At 42.0% G+C, this 22,285-nt stretch overlaps 1 protein-coding gene across 1 annotated transcript in view; it reads right to left on the bottom strand.

Moving 5' to 3' along the window:
- The window catches only part of LOC131676230 (uncharacterized), a 34,170-nt gene extending 15,458 nt beyond the window's left edge, over window positions 1-18,712 (bottom strand). The window contains exon 1 of the mRNA XM_058955350.1: window positions 18,626-18,712. Coding sequence (XP_058811333.1) covers window positions 18,626-18,712 — 87 coding nt within the window. The remainder of the gene's footprint in view (window positions 1-18,625) is intronic.
- Window positions 18,713-22,285: the final 3,573 nt, after the last annotated feature.

The raw sequence follows: 22,285 nt of genomic DNA, 5'->3' as shown, positions 1-22,285 counted from the left end.
GGGACACTCTGCGGAGTAAAAGCGCATCGTCCAGCGCAGCCAGCAGTGCGGTTTTGCCGCAGGATCAATTTATATATGATTGCCGCCAGTACTGCTGTACGTACAGTCGATCGATACCTCCTTCCTGCAGGAAACGCTGTGCTAGCTGTGTAGTAGTAGTTTCGATCATCGCAGCAGGCTATCAAGTTTACACTTTTCCGATATGACAGATGGTAGCCTAGCAACAGTTTCCAAAGTTTTTAATTAGTTTAGTTTGCGGACGTTGGGCAGCTGGTGGTTGCTGCTTTTACGAGGTTTTATCGGACCTTCGGGGATTGGTCGTGCGTGTGGATAACTGATAAGTTTCGTGCTTGAGTTTCTACGGCTGTGCTAGTTTAATGGTAAATACTTGAGAAAGACTGCCCCCAAGAAACACCTTCATAAATCATAAACAATATTAGAGCAAATCTTTTCCATGTTCAGTATCGTAACAAGTTTGCTGTCTTTCGTTTTATCTATTCTTTCTCGAACAACAACAGACGGAACATCGCCGTAGGTACGAGAAATGAGGTCAAACTAACTGCATCTTGTACGACTGAAAGGGGCAAAAAAAAATTGCTATCTCTTTTCGCTTTCAGGGCGACACTTGAAGTTTTCCACATTCTTTCCGTGATGCCGGTCGAAATTAAATACGAATTGTATCTCAGGACTCGTTGGAGTTTCTTCTTCGCCGTGGGTTTGGATGCGAAACGGGAATCTTAGACCTATACCCGGTTAATCCAATCCAACTAGAGTAGGCTGGGATGCCAGATAAGCGAAAACATTTCTAACAGTTTTCGAATCGGAATTGTATATTTCAGTCGGAACTTTGTCGTAATTTGCTTGTCTGAATACAGACTGAAACAACGAATTGCTTGGCGAACTGCATCTTTTTCGCTTCTAAAACACCAAGCTTCTCCATGGGTAATGAAATGTGAATCAACAAATAAGGTTTGTGTTTTTCTGTAATTAGGTAGCCATTGTTTCAAACAGTTAAAAACAACGAACGGAAACTGCCGCTTTAGATAAAAGTAAGTAAGGTAATTAGATAATTACACTGAAAAGAAACAAGCACTCACCAGCTAAATTCGGCCAGCAGCAAACAACAAAATGCAGTCGCACATCAGTTCACAAACCTCTTTCTCCGACTCGGAAGCCATGCGGAAACCCGTAACCAGCGGAACCTCGTATTCCGGTGAACTCTAAAAAGCGGCTCATAATTTCAGTTTAAGGAAAAAGCTTTTAACGCCGAATCTTACACCACATAAATCCCCAGCGCATGTACGTGTGTGTGTGAACGTGCACCCTCTTTCAGTCTATACAAGCTGGCCCACGTGGAAGGAACTCAATTTTCGTTCGGCGTGCTCATTTTTTCCACTTACTTGCGCACAGCACTCAGCAGACAGCTAGAAGAAACGAACGGAAAATAAAACTAAATGGCAAACGATGCGATGGTAACGGCGGCGACGGCGGCACTATATTTACGGCCTGCTATTCCGGCATTATTGTGCGGTGAAACTTTCGGTTACCTTACCTTGTACCCTTCCCCTTTCAGTTGCAGTCAGTTTCTGCACACAACCACGAAGGCTGCTAGGCAACGGCGTTGCACGAACCGAGAATGGCGGAAATGCATTTTCACCGATTTTAATGAAAATTTATTTCGTCGAAACTAACTCTACTGTGCGGGTCGTTTTTCATTGCATCGTGCCGCTGGAAGCGGAAATGTTTTTTCCTCTTCTTCCGGTCGGAAGAAGAATGTTTTAGATTGGGTTGAATGGGAGCACGAAGGAGCGAAAGGTAAAAGCTTCGAGTTGAGTTGGGTCCATTCTTTTCTTCTTTGTTTCGATTTAGTTTACTGTAAAGACACTGGACTCGGAATACAGAGTGAACTTCTCTATGTTTTGTTTACGGTTTGTGTGTCAGCGTCATTCCGATCGAACGCTGGAACTGCGTCAATGTTCTCGTTCGGGAAGGATTCGAAGAGATTTTGCTTGAGTTGAATGCTTTTGACAGATCTAGTGTTTGATTGGAATGATACAGGCAGATACATTTTAAACTAAACCATCATAGCATGCTGAGCGTTTCACATCTTTCATTTGTTTACTTTTTTGTACGGTTTAAAATCTTCGTCTTCATAATGTCGCGCATTTAAAATGAAGTGAAAATTAGAGACGTCGATGAAAATTCGCACGAGATTGCTATACCTGGTGGTCATCAGTCTGGTTGGACTCTGGCCATGACTCCGGTTTGATTACCGGTAGCGCCAGCCCTCAGTTCTGCAGACAAACTTGTCTCCAGGTTCGGTCACGAACTCGGTGTAAGCGGGCGATCGATATCAGATCCATGGTTGTGTAGTCCCGATGGATCTCGTTAGCTGTCTGTAGCAGGAAGCAGTTCTCTCCGGTTGTACGTTCTAAAAATCCCATCGCACTTCTAGCGATGGTGAGTGGGACCTGGCTTCCGTGCAGGTCGCCTCAGCAGGTCGTGCGGGGTAGCAGGTCAGAGTCAGCGCGAATTGTTCCATGGTGGGAGGGCCTTTCCATATTGCAGGACGTCAGCTCTACCCCATAGAATATCCTACTGTGGACTAGCACATGGCGCCCGACTCATACCGCCTATCGGCTAACCGCACTTACGGCAGCTTAAAGTTTACGACGGATTCGTCCGCGATGTTCTTTTCTATAGCGACCAGCACGATGTCATCGGTGTAGATGAAAATATACATATATATCCCCACTGGCAGGCTGGCGAACCAAGGGCTTATGACCACCAGGAACAATGTAACGGCGAAAACGGATCCCGTTTGTATTTCGGAAAGGCGTTGGATTCGGCACCCTTGATAGGAATGTACGGTCGGGCAGGTAGTCGCTCGGGAAGCGGCCCGCGTGTCCGGTGATCCCCCAGCTGTTGCCATACTCCGCGAGACGCCACATGGAATTGTATGCCTTCGCAATGTCGAGTAACGAGATGTCGGTATGCAAACCATCGCTTACGGATTGGCGTATCACCCCTTCGAGGCTAGCGAAGTGGGCACCGGTTCCTGTCTCACCACGGAACGCGAACTAACGATGACCCAGGCGCTGCTTCAGTAGGTCCAACAACCGTAGTCTGTTGACCATTCGTTCCATCGTCTTGGGATAAGGATTACTAGGGCTTCCTTCCATGAATCGAGCATCGGTTCACCTGCTCAAAATCGCCCGCTTGACTACGGGCCGGGGAATGTCGTAGTAGAAGCTAACCAACGTCTCCAATCCGGCAAACTTGCCGTGTAACCCGATTCCTGTGCCGTACATAGTTCGCTTCCGGTGAAATACTTGACCTAAATCAGGTTCTCAGCCCTTTGCTTGATTTCCAGGAACGCAGCTCGGAGGGCGGTTTCTGCAGACAAGGGCCGATGGTCGTGGGATCGATTGTCGTATACCCGTTGACGGTAATGTCGTAGCCACTGTGTCGCCACTTTCCGCCAGAGCGCTGATGTCGAGGATATACCTTTCAAAAATCTGGCCCATCCGCAGAAGTCTTCTTCAGTTCCTGTAGCGCAGTTGGGCATACCCTGATGGTTCTCACGACCATCAATGTCCCGGGAATGCAGGATACGGCAGCCCGGTTGAGCATTTTGAGGAGTTCGTCCCGATTTATAAGGTCATCGACAGTCTCTTCATAACAAGACCAGTCTGCCCGATCTTAGAACCACCGCCTTCGACGGGTTGTTTTGGGTACCTACCCTGGATAGAGAAGTGGTAACATGAGTCTGCAAGAACAGTCCATCCACCGCATCCTTCCAGCACTTCTGAGCAGATAGTGACGTCGATGGTGGATTCCGTCTGTCCGCGTAACAACGGCGTCGTCGTGTTCGATTCCACCGGCGATGTCGTTTCCTTGCTTATTGCAAAGACAGGAGCCTGTTTATATAATGATGATGAATAGAGTCCCAACTTGGTCGGTGAGTCGCTGAACTTTGTAATTCACATTCCGAGAACCGCCGGGAATATGCACTGAACTGGATATTCGATCCTCCGGTGGCGGCGGCTATTAGTACGCTATACAAAGATACCGACCCGGATGGCCGGACCGACCATCCGGTAGAGGTTATTCCCGCTGGTGGCGTCCTCCGAATACCGGTACCCAAACCATGATGTCGGGTTCGTCTGATCCCGGATGCCAGACAAACGGGTTGAGTCTTAGCAATGGTCCCTTGCAGGTTGCCAAGGTGTTCTCGCAGGCCAATTGTGCTCCACTGGATGACCAGTGTCGTTGATTTGATGTTAAAGGTGTTAAAGTGGAGGCAAAACGAGGGCTGGTCTCTTTTGAGTTCTATTCCATCCAAGACTTCTTGGTGGGTTTGGGAGGTGTTTCCATAACCTCCGACGGCATTGTTGTGAGTTCCTGCGAGGGATATACAAACAGCAGACAGTTCCGGACTGAGTGTATCATATGAGCTTACCCGAGCAGAGACCAAGTCTCCCGCACCAGTAGCCGCTAGCCGGAACTTCCCCAGACGGGACCAGTACGGGGAAGCAGATCCTCCTGTTTTCGCCAATCACATTTTTATACGACGGTGAGGGTCCGGTTGCTCCCGTATTGACAGGGATTACTTTGTCACTGGTCTTGGGTTGTTTGCTGAATGCTTCTGCTTTCTTGCAGTGGTACAACGGCCTCCGCCAGATGGTTTTTGGGCGTAGTATCTCATCGTCCCGAATATCTTCTTTTGGCGGATTATTCTCCCCTTTTAGCATAATAAGCTCCGCCTTCCGCCTAGCGATTGTAGCGATGAATTTACATATGCAATGGACAGAGTCAACTTTTTGGCCACATCCCTGACCGAAGCCCTGGGACTCCGCTTAAACGCTGTCACTACACGCTTGTGATTCTGATCACTAATAAAACATCCATTCTGACTGCATTTCTCCCTCCGTTCGATGCTCAGAGTTTGGTAGTAACGTTTAATCGCACGACTCACCGTTGACTACACGATTCCGATGGCCCGATGAGAGAGTTGAGTATTTTCCAGGAGCTGCGTAAAATCAGCTCGCAACGTTGCTTTTGGGTGACGGCAATTTTTCCAATTTTCGAAAAACTGACAGCGGTAAAATTACAATGTAAACAATACACGCTATACTGCTTCTACCCAATTTTTTAAGAGAAAATACCCAATGGGTTATTTTCTACAGAGATGATGCCTATAGAGATGCCCGAAGATTGAAGCCAAAAGTTCCAATCGAACCCAAAACAACGGTCCCAACCGAGCAATGTAAACAAATATGGCGGATTTAGGAAGTAATGCGAGGGGAGTATTGAGATTGAAATAAAAAGAAATACATGTCTACATCCTGTATCCTCGATACATTTTCCCTAGTGCAACGAAAAAAAGGTGGACAGGCCCCGTAACGTAAATCAATGCGGTTCCGAGTTACAAGACACTCACTGTTTACACAATATTTCTGGTAGCCAAAACTAGCAGACAACTAACTTGTGAAACCGTGCAGCCAAATTTACTGTTTTTCTCTCGGCGAGTCTTTATATTTAAAACATCATCGTCTTTGATTTTCTACAGTGAAATAAAATATATTAAAATTGTAATCTGTTACCTAGTGTTTTTGTTAAAATATCGGAACCTAAGGCAGACGAACGTGCGCCGTCCTGTAATGAAGAGTTGCCGTCCAGATAAAAACCAGAATCAATGCATAAAATTTACAGCAGAAGAAGCAAGAGGCAGATAGAAAAGTATACTATCGATGCATAAATAAAACTCTGCGTGTAGATTTCGCCCCACCCTTCAGAAAGAAGACGGCGACACGACGGATAAATTTTTCAACTCGGAAAATTCCATCGACTTCGGCTGATATTCCCAACTAACCAATAAGCATTATAGCGTAGCCTAATATTTGCGTTAAATCCACATATAAAGCAGAGCCATGAAGCCCTAAATACTGATATAATGCTGGTATTATGCCAGAAAAGGCGAAATATAGTGCTATTACGGTGCAGAGATTGACAGTTCGTTTTTGCGGCACTAATGCTATTGTATAGCATCAGCGTACAAATGTCAAATTTGAAAGCCTAATATTGGCATTACTAATGCTATTAGAAAGCTTCAGTTGGCTGTCATTGTCCGCCATGGTTTTAAAACCATTTATGTTTCTTTTTGGTATGGTGAGCAAAACGGAAAAATTTCAAAATAAAATGTTCTGTTTAAAACCTCTCTTCTAATGCATTGCAATGAATATCCTTAATGGGTTTTCTTTCTCACATGATATGAATGTTTTACGAAAATTACCTTTAGTAAGTCTCGAACTGAGGTACCTTGTCTCGTCCTTCACGGTAAGTGCGCTGCGTTTGCTCCTTGGACTATATTGCATATGTTCGATTGAAATGAAATATGCCGAAAAGAGTTGCATAACGAATAAACCCACAGCATTGCAATAGCATTATATCGGCTTTTTATTCGCTTCATAATGGCACTAAATGCACATGTAAAGCTTACATGCTTTAAAGATCCTTGAAGCATGTACGCGTTATATTAGCTTTATGTGCGCATATAGAGCAAGCGATAATGCTTTATTTCGGCATTTGTATTCATGCATTATTGATGCTAATATAGAGGGCGAGCTAAATTATAAATTTTTTGAAAGAAATAATATTCTATTCCATTCTATCCTATTCTATTCTATTCCATTCTATTCCATTCCATTCCATTCCATTCCATTCCATTCCATTCCATTCCATTCCATTCCATTCCATTCTATTCCATTCTATTCAATTCTCTTCAATTCCCTTCAATTCTCTTCAATTCTCTTCAATTCTCTTCAATTCTCTTCAATTCTCTTCAATTCTCTTCAATTCTCTTCAATTCTCTTCAATTCCATTCCATTCCATTCCATTCCATTCCATTCCATTCCATTCCATTCCATTCTATTCTATTCCATTCTATTCCATTCTATTCCATTCTATTCCATTCTATTCAATTCTCTTCAATTCCATTCCATTCTATTCTATTCTATTCTATTCTATTCTATTCTATTCTATTCTATTCTATTCTATTCTATTCTATTCTATTCTATTCTATTCTATTCTATTCTATTCTATTCTATTCTATTCTATTCTATTCTATTCTATTCTATTCTATTCTATTCTATTCTATTCCATTCCATTCCATTCCATTCCATTCCATTCCATTCCATTCCATTCCATTCCATTCCATTCCATTCCATTCCATTCCATTCCATTCCATTCTATTCTATTCTATTCTATTCTATTCTATTCCATTCCATTCCATTCCATTCCATTCCATTCCATTCCATTCCATTCCATTCCATTCCATTCCATTCCATTCCATTCCATTCCATTCCATTCCATTCCATTCCATTCCATTCCATTCCATTCCATTCCATTCCATTCCATTCCATTCCATTCCATTCCATTCCATTCCATTCCATTCCATTCCATTCCATTCCATTCCATTCCATTCCATTCCATTCCATTCCATTCCATTCCATTCCATTCCATTCCATTCCATTCCATTCCATTCCATTCCATTCCATTCCATTCCATTCCATTCCATTCCATTCCATTCCATTCCATTCCATTCCATTCATGTCCATTCCAGTTGCCAGGTCCAGTTGCCAGGCCATTGCCATGTCCATTCCAGTCCATTCCATGTCCAGGTCCATGTCCATTCCAGTTCCATTCCATTCCATGTCCAGTGCCATGTCCATGCCAGGCCAGCCCCGTCATAGAGTCACACTCACCCCCCCACCACCTCGGCTGCGGCCCCTCGCGCGCACCCCCTCCATTAGCGAACCCATCACCCAACCCTACCATACCCATCCCAACCCAACCCAACCAATCCCAACCCAACCCAATCCCAACCATTCCCTTCCATTCCATTCCAATCACCCTTCACCTTCCATTCCATACCATTCCAACCCATCCCTACCATCCTACCCTTCCCATCCCTTCCATTCCCTACCATTCCATTCCATTCCATTCCATTCCATTCCATTCCATTCCATTCCATTCCATTCCATTCCATTCCATTCCATTCCATTCCATTCCATTCCATTCCATTCCATTCCATTCCATTCCATTCCATTCCATTCCATTCCATTCCATTCCATTCCATTCCATTCCATTCCATTCCATTCCATTCCATTCCATTCCATTCCATTCCATTCCATTCCATTCCATTCCATTCCATTCCATTCCATTCCATTCCATTCCATTCCATTCCATTCCATTCCATTCCATTCCATTCCATTCCATTCCATTCCATTCCATTCCATTCCATTCCATTCCATTCCATTCCATTCCATTCCATTCCATTCCATTCCATTCCATTCCATTCCATTCCATTCCATTCCATTCCATTCCATTCCATTCCATTCCATTCCATTCCATTCCATTCCATTCCATTCCATTCCATTCCATTCCATTCCATTCCATTCCATTCCATTCCATTCCATTCCATTCCATTCCATTCCATTCCATTCCATTCCATTCCATTCCATTCCATTCCATTCCATTCCATTCCATTCCATTCCATTCCATTCCATTCCATTCCATTCCATTCCATTCCATTCCATTCCATTCCATTCCATTCCATTCCATTCCATTCCATTCCATTCCATTCCATTCCATTCCATTCCATTCCATTCCATTCCATTCCATTCCATTCCATTCCATTCCATTCCATTCCATTCCATTCCATTCCATTCCATTCCATTCCATTCCATTCCATTCCATTCCATTCCATTCCATTCCATTCCATTCCATTCCATTCCATTCCATTCCATTCCATTCCATTCCATTCCATTCCATTCCATTCCATTCCATTCCATTCCATTCCATTCCATTCCATTCCATTCCATTCCATTCCATTCCATTCCATTCCATTCCATTCCATTCCATTCCATTCCATTCCATTCCATTCCATTCCATTCCATTCCATTCCATTCCATTCCATTCCATTCCATTCCATTCCATTCCATTCCATTCCATTCCATTCCATTCCATTCCATTCCATTCCATTCCATTCCATTCCATTCCATTCCATTCCATTCCATTCCATTCCATTCCATTCCATTCCATTCCATTCCATTCCATTCCATTCCATTCCATTCCATTCCATTCCATTCCATTCCATTCCATTCCATTCCATTCCATTCCATTCCATTCCATTCCATTCCATTCCATTCCATTCCATTCCATTCCATTCCATTCCATTCCATTCCATTCCATTCCATTCCATTCCATTCCATTCCATTCCATTCCATTCCATTCCATTCCATTCCATTCCATTCCATTCCATTCCATTCCATTCCATTCCATTCCATTCCATTCCATTCCATTCCATTCCATTCCATTCCATTCCATTCCATTCCATTCCATTCCATTCCATTCCATTCCATTCCATTCCATTCCATTCCATTCCATTCCATTCCATTCCATTCCATTCCATTCCATTCCATTCCATTCCATTCCATTCCATTCCATTCCATTCCATTCCATTCCATTCCATTCCATTCCATTCCATTCCATTCCATTCCATTCCATTCCATTCCATTCCATTCCATTCCATTCCATTCCATTCCATTCCATTCCATTCCATTCCATTCCATTCCATTCCATTCCATTCCATTCCATTCCATTCCATTCCATTCCATTCCATTCCATTCCATTCCATTCCATTCCATTCCATTCCATTCCATTCCATTCCATTCCATTCCATTCCATTCCATTCCATTCCATTCCATTCCATTCCATTCCATTCCATTCCATTCCATTCCATTCCATTCCATTCCATTCCATTCCATTCCATTCCATTCCATTCCATTCCATTCCATTCCATTCCATTCCATTCCATTCCATTCCATTCCATTCCATTCCATTCCATTCCATTCCATTCCATTCCATTCCATTCCATTCCATTCCATTCCATTCCATTCCATTCCATTCCATTCCATTCCATTCCATTCCATTCCATTCCATTCCATTCCATTCCATTCCATTCCATTCCATTCCATTCCATTCCATTCCATTCCATTCCATTCCATTCCATTCCATTCCATTCCATTCCATTCCATTCCATTCCATTCCATTCCATTCCATTCCATTCCATTCCATTCCATTCCATTCCATTCCATTCCATTCCATTCCATTCCATTCCATTCCATTCCATTCCATTCCATTCCATTCCATTCCATTCCATTCCATTCCATTCCATTCCATTCCATTCCATTCCATTCCATTCCATTCCATTCCATTCCATTCCATTCCATTCCATTCCATTCCATTCCATTCCATTCCATTCCATTCCATTCCATTCCATTCCATTCCATTCCATTCCATTCCATTCCATTCCATTCCATTCCATTCCATTCCATTCCATTCCATTCCATTCCATTCCATTCCATTCCATTCCATTCCATTCCATTCCATTCCATTCCATTCCATTCCATTCCATTCCATTCCATTCCATTCCATTCCATTCCATTCCATTCCATTCCATTCCATTCCATTCCATTCCATTCCATTCCATTCCATTCCATTCCATTCCATTCCATTCCATTCCATTCCATTCCATTCCATTCCATTCCATTCCATTCCATTCCATTCCATTCCATTCCATTCCATTCCATTCCATTCCATTCCATTCCATTCCATTCCATTCCATTCCATTCCATTCCATTCCATTCCATTCCATTCCATTCCATTCCATTCCATTCCATTCCATTCCATTCCATTCCATTCCATTCCATTCCATTCCATTCCATTCCATTCCATTCCATTCCATTCCATTCCATTCCATTCCATTCCATTCCATTCCATTCCATTCCATTCCATTCCATTCCATTCCATTCCATTCCATTCCATTCCATTCCATTCCATTCCATTCCATTCCATTCCATTCCATTCCATTCCATTCCATTCCATTCCATTCCATTCCATTCCATTCCATTCCATTCCATTCCATTCCATTCCATTCCATTCCATTCCATTCCATTCCATTCCATTCCATTCCATTCCATTCCATTCCATTCCATTCCATTCCATTCCATTCCATTCCATTCCATTCCATTCCATTCCATTCCATTCCATTCCATTCCATTCCATTCCATTCCATTCCATTCCATTCCATTCCATTCCATTCCATTCCATTCCATTCCATTCCATTCCATTCCATTCCATTCCATTCCATTCCATTCCATTCCATTCCATTCCATTCCATTCCATTCCATTCCATTCCATTCCATTCCATTCCATTCCATTCCATTCCATTCCATTCCATTCCATTCCATTCCATTCCATTCCATTCCATTCCATTCCATTCCATTCCATTCCATTCCATTCCATTCCATTCCATTCCATTCCATTCCATTCCATTCCATTCCATTCCATTCCATTCCATTCCATTCCATTCCATTCCATTCCATTCCATTCCATTCCATTCCATTCCATTCCATTCCATTCCATTCCATTCCATTCCATTCCATTCCATTCCATTCCATTCCATTCCATTCCATTCCATTCCATTCCATTCCATTCCATTCCATTCCATTCCATTCCATTCCATTCCATTCCATTCCATTCCATTCCATTCCATTCCATTCCATTCCATTCCATTCCATTCCATTCCATTCCATTCCATTCCATTCCATTCCATTCCATTCCATTCCATTCCATTCCATTCCATTCCATTCCATTCCATTCCATTCCATTCCATTCCATTCCATTCCATTCCATTCCATTCCATTCCATTCCATTCCATTCCATTCCATTCCATTCCATTCCATTCCATTCCATTCCATTCCATTCCATTCCATTCCATTCCATTCCATTCCATTCCATTCCATTCCATTCCATTCCATTCCATTCCATTCCATTCCATTCCATTCCATTCCATTCCATTCCATTCCATTCCATTCCATTCCATTCCATTCCATTCCATTCCATTCCATTCCATTCCATTCCATTCCATTCCATTCCATTCCATTCCATTCCATTCCATTCCATTCCATTCCATTCCATTCCATTCCATTCCATTCCATTCCATTCCATTCCATTCCATTCCATTCCATTCCATTCCATTCCATTCCATTCCATTCCATTCCATTCCATTCCATTCCATTCCATTCCATTCCATTCCATTCCATTCCATTCCATTCCATTCCATTCCATTCCATTCCATTCCATTCCATTCCATTCCATTCCATTCCATTCCATTCCATTCCATTCCATTCCATTCCATTCCATTCCATTCCATTCCATTCCATTCCATTCCATTCCATTCCATTCCATTCCATTCCATTCCATTCCATTCCATTCCATTCCATTCCATTCCATTCCATTCCATTCCATTCCATTCCATTCCATTCCATTCCATTCCATTCCATTCCATTCCATTCCATTCCATTCCATTCCATTCCATTCCATTCCATTCCATTCCATTCCATTCCATTCCATTCCATTCCATTCCATTCCATTCCATTCCATTCCATTCCATTCCATTCCATTCCATTCCATTCCATTCCATTCCATTCCATTCCATTCCATTCCATTCCATTCCATTCCATTCCATTCCATTCCATTCCATTCCATTCCATTCCATTCCATTCCATTCCATTCCATTCCATTCCATTCCATTCCATTCCATTCCATTCCATTCCATTCCATTCCATTCCATTCCATTCCATTCCATTCCATTCCATTCCATTCCATTCCATTCCATTCCATTCCATTCCATTCCATTCCATTCCATTCCATTCCATTCCATTCCATTCCATTCCATTCCATTCCATTCCATTCCATTCCATTCCATTCCATTCCATTCCATTCCATTCCATTCCATTCCATTCCATTCCATTCCATTCCATTCCATTCCATTCCATTCCATTCCATTCCATTCCATTCCATTCCATTCCATTCCATTCCATTCCATTCCATTCCATTCCATTCCATTCCATTCCATTCCATTCCATTCCATTCCATTCCATTCCATTCCATTCCATTCCATTCCATTCCATTCCATTCCATTCCATTCCATTCCATTCCATTCCATTCCATTCCATTCCATTCCATTCCATTCCATTCCATTCCATTCCATTCCATTCCATTCCATTCCATTCCATTCCATTCCATTCCATTCCATTCCATTCCATTCCATTCCATTCCATTCCATTCCATTCCATTCCATTCCATTCCATTCCATTCCATTCCATTCCATTCCATTCCATTCCATTCCATTCCATTCCATTCCATTCCATTCCATTCCATTCCATTCCATTCCATTCCATTCCATTCCATTCCATTCCATTCCATTCCATTCCATTCCATTCCATTCCATTCCATTCCATTCCATTCCATTCCATTCCATTCCATTCCATTCCATTCCATTCCATTCCATTCCATTCCATTCCATTCCATTCCATTCCATTCCATTCCATTCCATTCCATTCCATTCCATTCCATTCCATTCCATTCCATTCCATTCCATTCCATTCCATTCCATTCCATTCCATTCCATTCCATTCCATTCCATTCCATTCCATTCCATTCCATTCCATTCCATTCCATTCCATTCCATTCCATTCCATTCCATTCCATTCCATTCCATTCCATTCCATTCCATTCCATTCCATTCCATTCCATTCCATTCCATTCCATTCCATTCCATTCCATTCCATTCCATTCCATTCCATTCCATTCCATTCCATTCCATTCCATTCCATTCCATTCCATTCCATTCCATTCCATTCCATTCCATTCCATTCCATTCCATTCCATTCCATTCCATTCCATTCCATTCCATTCCATTCCATTCCATTCCATTCCATTCCATTCCATTCCATTCCATTCCATTCCATTCCATTCCATTCCATTCCATTCCATTCCATTCCATTCCATTCCATTCCATTCCATTCCATTCCATTCCATTCCATTCCATTCCATTCCATTCCATTCCATTCCATTCCATTCCATTCCATTCCATTCCATTCCATTCCATTCCATTCCATTCCATTCCATTCCATTCCATTCCATTCCATTCCATTCCATTCCATTCCATTCCATTCCATTCCATTCCATTCCATTCCATTCCATTCCATTCCATTCCATTCCATTCCATTCCATTCCATTCCATTCCATTCCATTCCATTCCATTCCATTCCATTCCATTCCATTCCATTCCATTCCATTCCATTCCATTCCATTCCATTCCATTCCATTCCATTCCATTCCATTCCATTCCATTCCATTCCATTCCATTCCATTCCATTCCATTCCATTCCATTCCATTCCATTCCATTCCATTCCATTCCATTCCATTCCATTCCATTCCATTCCATTCCATTCCATTCCATTCCATTCTATTCAATTCTATTCAATTCTCTTCAATTCTCTTCAATTCTCTTCAATTCTCTTCAATTCTCTTCAATTCTCTTCAATTCTCTTCAATTCTCTTCAATTCTCTTCAATTCTCTTCAATTCTCTTCAATTCTCTTCAATTCTCTTCAATTCTCTTCAATTCTCTTCAATTCCATTCCATTCCATTCCATTCCATTCTATTCCATTCCATTCCATTCCATTCCATTCCATTCCATTCCATTCCATTCCATTCCATTCCATTCCATTCCATTCCATTCCATTCCATTCCATTCCATTCTATTCTATTCTATTCTATTCTATTCTATTCTATTCTATTCCATTCTATTCCATTCCATTCCATTCCATTCCATTCCATTCCATTCCATTCCATTCCATTCCATTCCATTCCATTCTATTCCATTCTATTCCATTCTATTCAATTCTCTTCAATTCTCTTCAATTCTCTTCAATTCTCTTCAATTCTCTTCAATTCTCTTCAATTCTCTTCAATTCCATTCCATTCCATTCCATTCCATTCTATTCCATTCCATTCCATTCCATTCCATTCCATTCCATTCCATTCCATTCCATTCCATTCCATTCCATTCCATTCCATTCCATTCCATTCCATTCCATTCCATTCCATTCCATTCCATTCCATTCCATTCCATTCCATTCCATTCCATTCCATTCCATTCCATTCCATTCCATTCCATTCCATTCCATTCCATTCCATTCCATTCCATTCCATTCCATTCCATTCCATTCCATTCCATTCCATTCCATTCCATTCCATTCCATTCCATTCCATTCCATTCCATTCCATTCTATTCTATTCTATTCTATTCTATTCTATTCTATTCTATTCTATTCTATTCTATTCTATTCTATTCTATTCTATTCTATTCTATTCTTTTCTATTCTATTCTATTCTATTCTATTCCATTCTATTCTATTCCATTCTATTCTATTCTATTCTTTTCTATTCTATTCTATTTTATTCTTACCCTTACACAGCCAGTATTGAAAAGCATCCTGGAAAACACTACAGTTAGTCTAGTGTTTTTCTTGTCTATATTAATATTTGAAGCATATTTTCATATGCCGCAAATATTAAAACGGCCAGGCCTACTGTGCAGAGTTGGGTTTGAAGACGATTCAAAATTATATGGTAATTGAATTATTCATTTAAATTTAATGAATAATTTGATTAACGGATCCTTTTGAATCTTAATAGAGGAAGAAAAGAGGACAACCGTACCGACCGTTTCATTAAGGGGTATACAATAAATCGTTGGGAGTGACTTGGCTAAGAAGGTTAATGTCACTCCTTTGGTCCTTTGCGATGGGACAGATGTATTTACATCTTGCCCTGGCTAATAAGCCTAGGTTAAAGTGCCTTTACTCGCTCTTTAAATTATTTGGAAGAAATAATATTAATAAAATTTCAACCAACGATAACAGTGCGAACTGTTATAGAAGAACGAAACAAAAAAGGTTAAGATAAAACTGGGAACCAGGAATATGGCAGTGAGGCGGTCAGCCGATCAAACCAAGACGGATACAGGTGTGTACATTTTTTTCTGTGTGTGAATGCGGTTATCATTTTTCTTTGATGAAGCCGAAACAGGAGGATATGAAGAAAAGCACAAACAGATGACGTAGTGGGCTTTTCTGTTGCCATAAGTTTTGTTTTGGTTCGGTCATAGTTAATTTAACCGGTTTTTCTCGAGGTAAAAAGTAGTTCCAATCGATAGATCCGAAATGAAGCTCGGCATTTTCTTACTTTTTATCGTGCGCCAAAGAATCAGGATGCTCGTTCGGATGTTCATGTTTACTTCAAGGGCCCCGGCCGCCATGCTTAATTTTGCAAGTATAATACTAATACAATCCAAAGTGTCAAATGTTCCCACCTTTCTCTCCATCTTGCGTACAAACGTATATTAAGATTTCTGACAGCTCATTTACAACCACAGATGCAAAGACAAACCAAAGGAGTTTGGTTTGTTTGCCTCACGAAATACCTAACCTCAACCAGTTTTTGCAGTGAAAAATGTTTTGTTTTCCTCACGAATTAATTCGGCACAATTTATTTTTTGACAGAAGTAGAAAGTTCAATTTGAACATCAAAAACCCAGCGCTAAAACAAGAACCCTGCACCTTCTACCGTCAATATGTCATGGCTTGCTACTACCCAACGAAAACCGTGCTCCCCTGATGCAGTAAGGTGTGCAGTGCATAGCAAAACAAGAAACCAGATTCAGACAAATAAAAACCTTTTGTGAACCATTATTAAGTTAATCCATTAAGCTGCTAGATTCCCGGCGGCAGTACATCAAAGTCTTCCATTTCAAACGGGACCGACCGGTCGGTCGGTGGCTATGGATTAGTTTCTAGATCCGGACAAAACTGAGAACCTCCCCCCACCCGCACCGGTTGGGGAAAGGAAAGTTGACAAAACAAAGCGTTTGTTTTTTCTTCCTTTCTCACTCACTGCAGTAGGGTACATGGCCGAACTTTTGTCGTTAACAGGCCATCCCAAGGATCGAACGACTGTAGTGTTGCACAAAAAGGAACCCTCTGCGTTACGCTGCGACGCTGCTGATGGACCACAGCGTGTATCCGGGCGGAAGGTGAAACAGTTGACACACCACCACCACCAAGGCAAACTATGGAACAAGGTAGCAGCAGAGCTTGAAGGTGTGTGCTGCTGTGCACCTTCCTTTGGGCCAACGCTTGCTGTGTTTTTTTTCTTCTCTGTGATACTGTTGCACTGATCCGAACAGAGATTTTGCTCCGTTTCATTCCTTTGGATTTGCGCGACAGGACAAAAAAGCTCTAAATGAAAAAGGTTTTTGTTCGTTGTTGTTTTACTTGCTACTGCTGCTACTGCTGGAGCTGGAGAGCTACTGTTTCCGTTTCTCCAGAACTTTTCAGTTTTAATTTTTCTCCGGGCGAAGGTACGACGCCGAAGGCGACGAGCTTTGCTTTTATGAGATGCCATATTTTTTCAGGCTCGTTTGGGTGCTGTCTTTTCACCCTGGGTTTAGGTTTGGGGTGGTGGTAGTTTGTGGTGAAAAAATACTGTTTTATTCCGTTTGGGAATGTGATTTCCGGTAAAAGGTTGGTGTGTTGCCACTTTGTTGATTAAAATGGCGAAAAAAGTGGCGGATTTTACAGTTTATACGGCAAAAGAATTAGTTGCTAAATTGATTTCGGTGTTTCGCAAAGTGTTTTCGACATTGTTGAAAGTTTTACATGCTAACTTTTTATCAGTCTAGACGTCTAGAAAGAAATTGAACAATAGTAGTTTTTTATTCTAGAACTGACTTTTTTGTGCTCAACAGGCTTCAAAGTCGTTATTAACTAATGTTTCTGCTATTCAGTAATTAATTATAACAATACCTAGATCAATGGACTGTGCTTGACTTGGCTTTTCATAAAATTGAGTTACTGGTTATTCATTTTGGAGTTGTTTTGAACGAGCGTGTAGTATGTTACGCGTATCTTTTCCAAAACAGCGCCCAGCGCGCTGGCTACTATGATCGTAAATTCCAAGAGTATGCAATACGTCAGTTTACACTTCAAACTGACTAGTGACGTTTTCAAACACGAGCTCTCACATGTAGTGAGAGCAGCGCGTTCGTAGAACTAGTTTGAATCATCGAATGTCAAAACAAAACGTAGTATTTCAATTGACCTAAAATACCCGTAACAAATTAACCGATGTGCTAATTCCACTCAATTTCCAGCGCCTATCCCAAGGAGAATTGACACCGTCACCGAGAGAAAATGAAACATAATATACCTGTTCCATCAATCGAACAGCACGTAAAACAACCCAAAACACAGCCATAAAACGACAGAACAGCTCCGGGTTCGGAGGTCGGCCCCGACCGAAAATAGGAAGGAAAATCAATATAGCAGCTCCCCTTGGCACACAAAAAAATAACACACAAACACGAAAAAACGGACCGTTCGTTCCTCAATGAAATATTCAGCAACGGACCGCCACTCTCGCTCGGGAATTCCATCGTCCCGTTTCGTTCCACCACCCGAATCGAATGCCGAGGATCGGTGGTTCCGGCTCAGAATTTTATTCGATTCATTATTAATGATTTTAGAACACCAACTCGCTTCCAGCAACAACAACTACAACGGCAAGTATCAAACTCCGGCGAGTGTTTGAATATTTAAACGGAAGATCCTTTTTCGCATCTGTTGCCCCACCACAAACAAAACTTACCGCTCTTGCCTCGACGCGAAGCTCCATTCCGGTCAGCAGCAAAAGTCCGCACAGGGCCACTAAATTCTTCACCTCGAACAGTACCATTGTTGGCCGGTTTATGCGCCTGCAAGTTAGGCCACCCCGAAACACCGCTGAAACCGCAGAAGGAAAATCACTTAATCAACTTTATTTCCACGCTTGCTTTTCCACACCGTAAAACACTCACTAAACAACAACTCGCACTCGCCTACACTGGCGCGCGGCTGGCTGGGAGTGAGGAAGAACCGACACTCCCCACAGGTCTGTTGGGGGAGAATGAGGGGAAGCCTGAGGATCAATCAAAATCCTACCGGGAGCAGCACCGTCACAAGTTACTCCTTCACTTAGTAGGCTCGCTACTTTTCTTTACGTAACACTGCCGTGGCACTTTTCCCAAACAAGATGATTACCGCTTCTTCTGCACTCTGCCAAAATGCAAACTTTTGTCCTTAGTCCGTACTGGACGGGGACAGGGAAGGTCCTAAGCAGCAAAAAGTAGCGACCGTTTCGGGCAACGTTCACCGTCAGATTGAGGCGCTGACGGTACGAAATGCACACTTTGTACCTTCGTCGGAATGTCCGTGCTCCACTCGTACGGCAATCAGCTGCTCCGAAAAATCTCGCTCTCTTGCTCTCCAGCCAACCTGGTGTTATTCTGTTGCATATCGCACAGGCGCATGTCGCCAGGCGAGCGCGAGAGATTTCGCCGCCACGCGGTGTGTGTGTCCGCATTGTTGTGCTTGGAGTGCGCGCTCTTCGCCCGTCGTTTGTTGTTTTGATTTGGGACTGAGTGTGCGGTGACATTGAGGAGTGTTGGAGTTTTTAGAAATACAGTATGTGTTTAGAAGAAAATTGTTTGGCCAGGCACAAAATCGAGTTATTCGCTTTGACTTTTTTCAAATATCTCTTAATAAACCTTTTTTTGGGAAATTGTCAAATTTAAATCTCGGATTTTGCTTCAATTAATTATAAAAACTGCAATTTTTTCAAAATATTTTAACGTTCAATTTTGTAGATAGCATTACTTAATTTCAAAGGATATGCCCGACTGACCCTATGTGACAGGGCGCTTCATAAATTTCGGGCTTTCGAAAACAAACCACAAAATAAACATTCTATTATTTACCAGTAACTTCAGTAAGCTCAAAACAAACTGCTAGAAAGATGGGATAACGATGTTGGCTGAGAGGTAGAACGGCATGCTGCTGCTACGAGTAAAATTTTCCACGGTTTATATATGTCGTTTTTCGGTCAGAGGCCTTTTCCGTAATAGCAAGATACCGAATTCGGTCAAAACAGATCCCAGTTGCGATGCAAATATCGCTCTTCAAGCCACAGGAACAGATGGCCTGCCACGCACGATATTCTTTTGCGACCTTCGACAGCTTAATGTGTTTGGAAATCTTTGCCAGCTTTCCTCTTCCAGTCGACGTTTAATATTTCTGTTCAGGAGGCTGTTTAAAGTCTGCCTTGACTTAGTAACAGTTGGTCACTGTTTTCGTAGTTTTGCAGCCTCCGGCTTTCGATTTTGTCCCAATCCAGCCTTTGGGGCTGTCGACAAACGTTTTCCGAACACTTTTATTACGTTGGTGACAGTTCATTTGCCCACACTCAACAATTTCACCAACTTGGCGTGCGAGTAGTTCGAATTTTCGCGATACACGAGCAAAATTTTGCTACATCGCTACTCTTCCTTCGATGCCATTTTCACGACTGAAGAACAAATGTCAAAATCAAATAGTAGGCATGATGTTATACACTGTAAGTAGCGATTTTCCCACTACTTGCGTTCTTGTTTGCCCAGTGGACCCTTCTTTTCAGGGCGGCGTGGGTGCTTCTACCTGCATTTCGGATTTTCGTATGTAAACAAAACAAGTGTTTACTTACTCCGATCTCCTCTGTTCTGCACACTTCGATGATGCTGCTGGTGTCGGGAATGACGGGCGGTTTCTCCTGACTGGCCGGAACAACAACGAACAAATTCTATCGATTTACGTTGGCTGCTCTGGCAGCGGTCCTTAACAATTAGCTAAGGAGGTGAGCTTGGCTCTTTTGACGTAACCTTTCTAGCGCCGTTGGTGAGGAATTACCGGATTCTCTCGCTTTCCGCAAGGAATCCCGGAAAACGCCGCTGTGTTCTTTCCAGGTGGAGAGGAGAGCAAGACACGTTCGATTTATCCTATACAGCAAGAGGGTGCGTCGGATCCTTAACGGTTAGCCGGGGAAGACAGAACTCCTTTGCACTTAGCTACCCTTGGCGGCGATCACACACGCACCCTTCATTAATTTGTTGTGGCGGTCAACTGTCCCGAAACTGCGTATCGAGGACGTCTTTTCTTCACCGTGGTCTGCCACGATCTGGCCAAAACTCGATGGTCGCCTTCCTCACGACCAAAACAAATCGTTCAACAACAAAAAATCGCACCGCCGCATAGCAGTCATCGTTATGGTACGGCATAATCAGAACACTTTTCCAGCAAGAGGAGAGCGGTAACCTCACTAAACCCTATGCTGATTATACAGAAATGTCAAACAAAAATTACTACACCTATCTGCACAAACAAAGCCGTCCACAAACGCGAAAATGAACAAAAATTTACAACTAAATGTGAACGATACATAACAGCGGTGAGCATAATGTTGCCAAAACAAATACACTCTACGGAGTGTATAGTTAAAATTAGGTATATTTCCACCCAGTGCTACATTGTTACTCTGACGGGTTACAACACATACATCTTTTAAATAAGGGGTGTGTCGGTTTTTTAATGCGCGAAAAAAATGCGTCTAGTTGAAGTTGACCAATTTCTGATCGCAACACACCGCAATAATTTAGGATAGAAGTACTGTTTCCAGGTACACACTAAATTATTGTTCGAAAGTCGATCAGAGAAAGAAAGCCAAAGTAAACACCAAAGGGGCACACAACTAAAACTCTATCGCAGGCGCCAGAAGATCACGCTGTCACGGCATGAAAATTTTAACTGCAAAGAATTCTACAGAATAGCGACAATTATTGCAAACTTTATTGCTCGTTTTGTCAGTTTCATAGAAACACAAGTGGCACAGATATGTGGTCATGTGCCCGTAAAGAAATTTCACTTCCTCAAAGGTGTAGCAAAGATCGTGGAGTAAGCTAGATCAATTATCATCGAGGAGACAACTCTAATCACGGCAAACTCAAATCGGTGACTACACCATCGATCTCAATTTTATGTGCAGGTATGTACACGCGGTTGTTCTTCCTACAAGGATTGTCACCAGTAACGTAAATGGTGTTGTTTTCAATTGTAAAGTGGATAAAAATAACTAACGAACGAGTTTGAGTTGCGCAACACCAAAATTTCAATTATTGGAAATTTTATCGCTGATTTTCTCAATTTCATAGAAACTCAAATGGGGTAACAATTTAACACTGGGTGGAAATATTCACAATAAATTGTGTTCTTTTCAATTGTGAAGAGGATACAAATAAACAACGAATGTGTTTCAGTTGCCAAAAATTTCTAAGGCAAAGTCTTCAAATAGATAAAATTTCGAAAATTATGGCAAACTTTAACGTTTGTTTTCTCAATTTCATAGAAAAATCAATGGGATAGACTGCATTCAAGCTCAAGCCAACTTCTTAAAGCCATAGAA

Source organism: Topomyia yanbarensis, chromosome 1 (assembly GCF_030247195.1).
Source record: "Topomyia yanbarensis strain Yona2022 chromosome 1, ASM3024719v1, whole genome shotgun sequence".
NCBI lineage: Eukaryota > Metazoa > Arthropoda > Insecta > Diptera > Culicidae > Topomyia > Topomyia yanbarensis.
The sequence above is the reverse complement of the archived record's forward strand: the minus strand, read 5'-3'. Positions and strand labels throughout refer to the sequence as shown.